The 8979-nt window shown below is 56.9% G+C and overlaps 1 protein-coding gene across 1 annotated transcript; it reads right to left on the bottom strand.

The window, feature by feature from the left end:
- Nucleotides 1–2566: 2566 nt before the first annotated feature.
- Nucleotides 2567–4499, bottom strand: FZD10 (frizzled class receptor 10). The gene has a single exon (XM_058691495.1). It carries the CDS (start codon nt 4327–4329, stop codon nt 2584–2586), a length of 1746 nt encoding a protein of 581 aa, XP_058547478.1. The 5' UTR covers nt 4330–4499; the 3' UTR covers nt 2567–2583.
- Nucleotides 4500–8979: the final 4480 nt, after the last annotated feature.

The following is an 8979-nucleotide window of genomic DNA, read 5'->3' as shown; positions in this document are numbered from 1 at the left end:
AGAGCCCCTGACATCTGCGAACACGACTCCTGCGGTCTGTATCCACGCCGAAACGCATGCCACTGCCGCGGAACTTAGTTTTCCCGGGGGACTGAGGTCTGCGGCCGACACAGCCGAACGCGGGCAGATGTCCGCGGAGTTCACCACGGAGGAATCTGGGGGTCACACTCAGCTCTGATGCTCACAGCAGCTCTCTGTAGTGTTACCTTTCCAGACTTTCCAAAGCTCTGTCAGCACGTCATTTCTATTTTTCCTAAGAGTCACTTTAAGGGAACATGACGTACATACATACACCCATACACGAGTATCTCTAGATGGTCTTTTCGGGGCGGGGGGGGGGGGGGGCTGGGCGGGAACGGTCCACAAATAGGTTTTTATTTGCGGGCATTTAAAAAAAACTTTTGTCTTTCTTTTTCAATGCGCTGAAGGCTATTTTGGATTTTATTCTGAACTAATTTGCCTACTCAGGTGGTGTCATCCCAAACCCCCCGGGGTCCCTGTTCGGGAAGGCCGCAGCCATACACGTCCACGGGAGGTGGTGCCCCCAAACCAACCCGTACCTTTGCCCAGCTCTGGTATCGATGCGAGGGTGGCCTTACCGTCACCAGGCTCAATTCCTAAACACCCTCTTCAAGAAACAGGCTGTCCTGACTCCAGGCTTCTGTCCGTCTTTAGTAAGCCCTTAACACACGTTCAAAATTCTTACTGGCTCTTTGTTCAACCGAGAGCTTGACTTCACCACGACCCCACGGATAGCGTGGTTTATTCTGCCGGTTTCCCACGGCAGTGGGTCTGGACCGTGACCTTGGAAACTCCGGGTTAGGACCTGAGTGTAGCTGTGCCTCTGACCGCTGAACCTGGGCTCCCTTCAGGTATTACCTACGTCCCTCCCGCAGCCAACACAGGAGAAGAACCAAGTTCACAGACATACAAAGCTGATTAACTTCTCCTTAACGACTTGCCCACCCTTAGCAGCTATTTTCTTCCTGTCCAGGTCTATAATCTGTTTCGTAAACATGGCCGAGACTTGCCACAAAGCCAGCACGCTTTGGATGGGTGTACAGAACCGTCTAGGTACAACCTGATCCCAGCAAGAAACTGAACACTACTCCGATCTGGTCCTCTTACTTGGGCTGGCCCCGCTCCCCAGAGATATTACCGGAGGCTGGTCCGGGGCTCACCAGGGTACCCCCACTCTGCAGCCAAGTCACTCCCTGAGGAAGCGTCTCCAACCAGGCCCTCACATCCAGCCTTCCGCATTTCCTGCGTTAATTCCACAGAAACTCGAGATTAAATCATTCTGCCTACCTTAGCGTCCGCCCATCTGCCATTCCGTACGGAGCACCGTAATCTCTAGGAAGAGACGCACACTCAGGATTTGCCCGAAAAGCCAACAGAGGGGAAGTTTTCTCTAGTCTCTCCACACTCGGGAGAGGGAAACGTCATGATGCACAAGGGACGGGCACCGAACTAGAGAACAGATTTTATTTTTAATAAAAATAGTGGAGCGTGAAAAATACCCTGTATTACAAATATACACAAGCAGCACCACTCTTTCCGGGTGTGGTAGAGAGGTTACACCAGACTTGTCTAGTGCTTCTGGATCTATTCATGGAAACCATTTGTTTAACAATAGAAAGAGTCAATAAACCCTTTGGGTACTTTTGAATGATCTTTCTCCCCTCCCCTCCCCCCCCCCCTTTCCACAAATCAGTCCAAACGTGTATAACATTGGCTTGGTTTCCATTAAAAAGCCACAAAATGTTAACACTAGAGGGTTTCTGAGGGCTGGGCCTCCCCGTGCTTTTGTTGAGATTTCTTTTGTCGTCTCTCTGGAACAGCAAAATACTTGTTTGTCTTTTCGTTTTCAAGGAAAGAGGGAAGAAATGTATCGCACATTGTTTGCATTTGCAAATGTGGGGTTTGGTGACAGTTTCTGTCTTGGAGAAAGACCGTTTGTGAAGGCTGGAGTCTATTTTAAGTGACTCCGAATCCACTGGAGTGTACTGAATTGTCAGGGCTCCCCTTTCTTCCTGTCTGCACAGAAACTGCTGTCCCATACACAGCCCTCCTGGGGGTGGGCCCCCGGGGATGGCTCCTTCCTGGACCCCCGCTTCGCCTTCTTCCCTCCCTCCCTCCCTGTCCCCCTCCAAGCCACCCAGCAGAAAGAAGTTCTTTAACTGACAGAGAAGTCATCCCTTCTGATTTGCAAATGGGTAGCAAAGCCAACGTCAACATAGCACCATGCATTTACGGAAGGTTCTAAACAAAAGTTTTCTCCTGGAAGCTGAACCAACCACTTTACCACAAATTAGTTACACCAGGGGTTACTTAACCCCGAGGGGCTCTCCTTCCGCAAAGAAAACAGAACAACAACAACAACAACAAACCTGTAAGCTCATATTTACTTTCAGTGTTATCACAGCATCCTGACTTTCAGGGCAAAAACTTTTTTCTTTCACTTTTATTTAAAAAACCAACCGACCGACCCGTGGCTCTGACTGCCACTGTATCCTGTCTGGGAAAAGTTTTCCACTCCAGCCTCCCCAACCCCCGCCCCCCCCCCCCCCCCAAAGAGCCAGTTCACACACAGGTGGGAGGCTGGTCAGGGATTTCGTATTTCCCCAGATGCGTCTTTTGGGGATGCTGGCCTTTTTTGTAAATCCCACTGTTGGTGATCACGCTGGCCGGTTTCCTCCTGCTCTTTGTCTTGAACCTGCGGCTGCAAACGTTCTGCCAGGACTGCAGGGTCTTGGACGTCCAGATCCACATGCCGCTGGTGATACCCACCACCAGCAGCATGAAAATCTTCACCATGAAGATCTCCACGGCGGGGATGGAGGCGGCCATCAGACAGTCCAGACTCTTGGTCTGGTTGTTCGTTTTGCACGTGTGCTGGGTGGCCAGGACCTTCCAGTACTCCATGTTGAGGCGCTCGTAGAAGTAACAGGCGATCACACAGGTGGCCGGCACCGTGTAGAGCACCGAGAAGACCCCGATTCTCACCATGAGCTTCTCCAGTTTGTCCGTGTTCTCCCCGCCGGTCTTCATCACCCTCCTGATGTGGAAGAGCGCCACGAAGCCGGACAGAAGGAAGGAAGTGCCCACCACGAGGTAGCAGGCCAGCGGGATGAGCACGAAGCCGGTGAGGGCGTTCACGTCCATGCTGCCCACATAGCACACGCCGGTGAGCTCGTCCCCCGCCACCCGGCGCATCACCAGGATCAGGATGGTCTTCACCGCCGGGATGGCCCAGGCCGCCAGGTGGAAGTAGCTGCTGTTGGCTTCGATGGCCTCGTGGCCCCACTTCTTGCCCGCCGCCAGGAACCAGGTGAGCGTGAGAATCACCCACCACAGCGAGCTGGCCATCCCGAAGTAGTAGAGGACCAGGAAGACGAGGGTGCAGCCGGTGCTCTCCAGCCCCTCCTGGATGACGTAGAGCTGTCCACTGTCGCGGTCGCAGGCGATGCTCTCGGCGCCGGCGAAGAGGCGGATGAGGTAGCCCACGGAGTAGACGCAGTAGCACATGGAGAGGAAGATGATGGGGCGCTCGGGGTACCGGAAGCGCGCCGGGTCGACGAGGAACGTGAGCACGGTGAAGGCGCTGGAGGAGAAGCACAGCACGGCCCACACGGCCAGCCAGACCACGGCGAAGCGCTTGTCGCCGCGGCTCCAGTACACGTCCACGCCGGGCGCGCACAGCGGCGCGCACGCGGCGCTCTTCTCCACGTGGTGGAACTTGCCCGGGTTGTCACAGCTGGCGCGCCCCGGGCCCGCGTCCCGGAGCGGGTGCTCCTGCGCGCTGTGCGGCCGCTGCGGCCGGAAGAGCGGCGGGAAGAGGCCGGAGCCCCGGGAGGGCTCGTCCGAGCCGTTGTTGGGCGCCTCCATGCACAGGTAGTTGGGGTCGTTCTTGTTGGGGAGCCTGCTGCAGTCCAGCGAGTCGGGCCACTTGAAGTTGAACTGCTCCATGATCGGGGAGCACTTCAGCCGGGCCTGCTCGCACATGACCCGGCAGGCGGGGATGGGGGTGGAGACTTGCTCGGTGCACATGGGCGCGTACAGCGAGCACAGGAAGAAGCGGAGGTGGCCGTGGCAGCCGTACTCCACCAGCGGCGCGAACTCGTGCAGCTGGATGGCGGCCTCGCGCTGGTTCTCGTGGCCCATCAGGTTGGGCATGCGGGTCATGTTGTAGCCGATGTCCTTGCACATCGGGATCTCGATGGCCTGGCACTTGCCGTCGCCCGGGCGCTCCGTGTCCATGGAGCTGATGGCGGCGCACGAACCCATCACCTGCAGGACCAGCCACAGGCGGGGGCCCGGCCGCGGCATGCTGGCGTCGGAGGTGCCCCGGCGGGGAGGTCGGCTCCCCTCAGCGCCGCCGCTGCCCGGCTCGGGCCGCGGGCCCCGGCTCCCCGTCCCCGCTCGGGCCCCCGCCCATGCCCGCTCGGCCGGCCCGAGCGCTGCGCTCCGCGCCCCCGGCCTCGGCCGAGGTGGGGGGGGGGGGGGCCGCGGAGGGAGGGGAGGGGTGGGGAGGGGTGGGGAGGCGACGGGGAGGGGACGGGGGAGAGACGGGCAAAGTTGGCCAACAGTACCGGGAAGCGCGACGGGCCCCGGGCTCCCGGCGGGCGGCGGCTCCCGGCCGCGGCAAACTTTGGGCTCTTCCGCGAGCGCGTCCGGGAGGCCGGCGGCGCGGGGCGCACGGTGGCCGGCCGGCTGGCGGCGCCTCCTCCCTCCCGCGCCGGCCTCGCCGGGCCCGGCCGCAGCTGCTCGGCGCCGCGCGTCCCGGGCGGAGAAGACGCGCAAAAGGCGAGGGGGGGCGGGGGGAGCGCGGCCGGGCGGCGACAGGCCCCGCCCCCCGGGCGCGCGCCCCGCCCCCGCCGCCGCTTTGCATGAGAAAGCCGGCCCGGCGCCCGCTCCCGCCGCCCCGCCGGCCGGACCCCCCGCCGGCCCGCCCGCCGCCCCCCACCCCCCTCCCCGCGCGCGCCCCGCCCCCGCCCGGGGAAGCCCCGGGTGTCCCCTCCCCCCCTCCCCCGCCCCCCTGCGCCGCCGGGGGGCCCGGCTCGCCGAAGTTCGGAGACGGGGCCGGCGGAGCGGGCGGGTGGTCCGCGGCGGGGGGCCGGGGGGCGCATCTTCCCTCGCCCTGACGGTGGGCCCCGGGCGGGGGGCGCTTTCAAAGCGAGGTGGGATTTGCGTTTTACAGCCCTGGCCATAAAGTGGCCCCTCGGCTTGTAAACCTGCCCGCATCCTCCCGAGGCCCGGGAGTCACCAGGCCTGCGCTCCGGGCCGCGGCTCCGGGGAGGGGCTGCCTTTGAAATTTCAAAGGGAAGAGCTCGGGGCAGGGGGAGGGGCCGGGGGAATCCGGATTTTAGGGCCGCTCCTGCGAGGGCTCCGCGGGCCGGGCGGGGAGGGGGAGGGGCGGCAGCCTCCCGGGGCGCTTGCGGGCCCCCCCCCCCCCACCCCGGGAAGCGGGGGCTTGGCTTGTGCGATGACCCCCCCCCGTCGCCCCCGACGGAGCCGCGCAGTGTAGGGGCCTCGCGCCAGGCAGGGCTGCTGAGTTCTTCTAGGCGGCTGAGTTTATTTATTATAGGAAGTCATTCGCTCGTCGGGTATTTATATTATTTGGCGACTGATCTGCCCGGCCTGCGCCCTCCTGGGCCGCAGACCCGTAAGACGATGCGGAATTGGGGGTGGGAGGTCGCGCGGCGTCAGCTCGCGCGCGGAGGGTCCCCAACTCCCGCGGGAGGCGGGGTTGGGGGGGGCGGCGCGCACGCCACTCAATTTCGATGAAAGTGGAGAAGAAGCGTCCCCCTGTCTCACCCCCTCATACAGGAGCCAGTTTGTGACTTGGGACACAGGGTCTGCCGCCCTGGGCGTGCGGGGGCGGGGGGGGGGGCACCCACACCACTCCTGGCCTCCAGAAGAACTTGCAAAGCCCGTAGTGACCCTTAAATAAACAGCTCCCCTAGGAGGTGGCCGGGCGGGTCTCTCTCCTCTTAGACGCCCTCTAGGTCAGGATCTTTTTTAAGTTCCTCTGAGACTCCCAGGATCTCGTATAGAGGGGCAGTTGGATGACTGCGGCCAGAGGGGAGGTCGCAGGAGCGGGCCTTCTTCCTCCGCCTTCCTTTCTGAGGTTTAACAGTGGAGAGGTGTGCGGTGTGGATCGCTGCGGCCCCCTCAGTCTCCCTGCCCTGCACTGGGCATCGGGGGAGCTGGATGCATCCCTCCAGGGGAAGGCGCTGCGGGTTTGCCGGCTATCTCTAGGAAGTGCTCCCGCGGGAGAGGCGACTGCAGGCACTCCTCCTCCCCCGGGAAGCTTTTGGTAAGCTGTGGCAGAAGGGGGGCCCTTCCTCTGAGAAGGCTCTTCGGAATACTGGCTTTTATTTAAGACAAGTGGTACTCTTTTACAGCTGTAAGAAACTTGGGAGCTGTCACATATCCACTTAACCATCCACCAGTCCACCTACCCATCCAGCAGCCTATCCATCTATCCACCCGTCCAAACATTCATCCATCCATCCACGCACCCATCATCCATGCACCCATTCACCACCTACCCAGCGTCCTCCCACCCACCAACCCTCCATCCATCCACCTGCCTATCCACCCAGCCATCCGTCCAGTAAACACCCAGAAGACTGAGGCTGAGGCTTGCCCAGGACCCTAGAACTAACAGGCAGATTTGTGCAGCCGGCCCTGAATCGCTACCCTGACTCTCGCTGTGGGGGTGTTGGAGGAGGCTGGAGGGAGGGAGATAGTGGAAAGGACACCTTCAACCGTGTCATTATTTCCCAAGTTAAAAAACAAAACAAAACAAAACAAAACCCCTGCTGTTTTAAAGGCTGCCATCCTTCTTATGATTTTGTGTTTGTTGTTGTTTGTTTAGTGACTTGTTTTAAAACCTTTAAGTTAAAAAAAAAAAAATTCAGCGGGCATCCCTTGGCCTCTCCAGAATCTTCCTTGCCGAGGTCCTTCATCGGTCCCATTTTCTCTCCTTTCCTTGTTTGCTTCTCTCCCACAGAAACTCTGGACGCAAGGGAGAGCCCCAAACGCCAGGAGTGGGCGTGAGCTATTTGAGAAAGTGCGTCCTAATTGATCTTTTATGTGCCATTTTAATTCAGCCATGTTCAGACCCATTATTTTAGCTATAACCACTTCAGATGGCTTTCTTCCCTCGTTTTTATAAAAATGTCTGCACCAGTGCTCCGCTCTGCCCAGCTGAGACGGAAACCAACAAATAGACGTTATTATAGATGAGAAATGAACAGCTGTGAGATAACTCTGTAACTAATAAATGAAAAGGGCCTTTCGATGGCTCCAGCTGAAAAGATATTTTATTTTATTTTTTTTCCTGTGTGTGGGATTTGAGATGTGTGATCGTTAGGAGCAGGGAGGTCCCCTGCTGCTCGGCCCTGGCTGGCAACCGGCCCCCCTCTGGCAAATGTTATGGAGAATTGGGAGGAATTTTATGGCTGTCTTTCCCCTCAGCTCTTTTTTCTTTTGTCTTCTTTGAAGAATGACTTTAGACATTTTATTTACATATTTAACCATGGATGAAAGCGGTGAAAGAAAGCATTTGGGGCTGTCGTGGGAATAGTGATATGTTTAAATTAATGGAAATCTTATTAGGCCTCTAAAATTTTGAGCAAAGGTTTTTAATGAAACTTTATAATTAAACATGATTTCAAATAACATGCAGGGACAAGGAATATAATTTTTTTTTTTTACCCCAACCACCTAAAAAAAGATATCCAAGAACTACTCTTCACACACGGGCTACCTTCGAGCTCTTGCAAAAATGTGCCCCCAGAAAAGTAGAAGGTTTTTGAAAGGGACTATTTCTGAAGTCAGGCAGTATCTTGAACGATACCTAAATATTTTCGGATGGAAGGGAATTGAAAGCGAGGCAGTGACATTCCATCCTAGCAAAGGCCAAAGTATAAAATACTTTGACACGGATGTTGCTAGAAATCAAAGTTGCATCTCTTATTAGTATGTTATAGTCAGTGGAACTTATAAACGCTGTGCTCGGCTCTCTGAAATGAGATTAGAGAAAACCCATATAATCTCTTTAAGACAAAAATACTGACACTTTCAGCAAGAGAAAAATTAAAGCATAGGCTTTGCACGGTACAGGCTAATTGCGAGAGTAGAGTTGTAGCGTGTCAGCCGAGCTCGTGCAAAGAAAGAGGAGAGCGTTGGGGAAGTTTCAGGTAAAACGTGGCTCAGGTTGCCTCTCACTGCCTGTTCCCGGCTCTCGCGTGGACGGTCTCTCCCGGCACGTTCAGGCTTGGCGATCCCGTGAAACGAGGATTGTGGTCTTTCAACTTCCAGTGTCCTCAATGTGTGTAATTTCACCAGGAACTTTTCCAAGGCTGCTTCCCAGCAAGGGGAAAACGTGGTCTCTTTGCTGATCATTGCCTGACGTGCAGAGAGGTCTCTGATCCCAGTAGGCACTATTTCCCTGACCTCATCCTGTGGTACATTTCTGCAGAAACTTATTACCAGACTTAAAAAAACAAAAAACAAAAAACAAAAAAAAAAGGCAGTCAGGGAAAATTCTATTTTCTAACCCAACAGGCACCCTGGCCCCCCATTTTTCTGCAAGGAAAATACTTTTCGTCCTCTGATGTGGAACTTACTAGGGAAAAACACACTGTCTGTGCCTCCGGAAGCAATGCGGCAAATTCAACAGGCACGAAAGTTTGCACTACACCTAAAGACGCTCCTTGTAAGATGCCGGTGGGGGTGCGGAGGGCAGGGCTCCCCCAAAGCACGCACGTCGGGAAGCAGATGACTGGCATGCACTGGGTTACTCCGATACAATTTAGGCAGCTATTTTAAGGCCACTTCTCCTGAAATGTGGTTTGAAATCTTACCAAAGGTTCCACGGGGTGCACCAGTGTGAATTGCAAATCAGAGCATGCTTCTAATCTCCCTTTCAAGGGCCGGCTTTGGATCCCGGGCGTCTACGGGGCTCCC

The sequence above is a fragment of the Neofelis nebulosa genome, chromosome 11, assembly GCF_028018385.1.
Source record: "Neofelis nebulosa isolate mNeoNeb1 chromosome 11, mNeoNeb1.pri, whole genome shotgun sequence".
Lineage (NCBI taxonomy): Eukaryota > Metazoa > Chordata > Mammalia > Carnivora > Felidae > Neofelis > Neofelis nebulosa.
The sequence above is the reverse complement of the archived record's forward strand: the minus strand, read 5'-3'. Positions and strand labels throughout refer to the sequence as shown.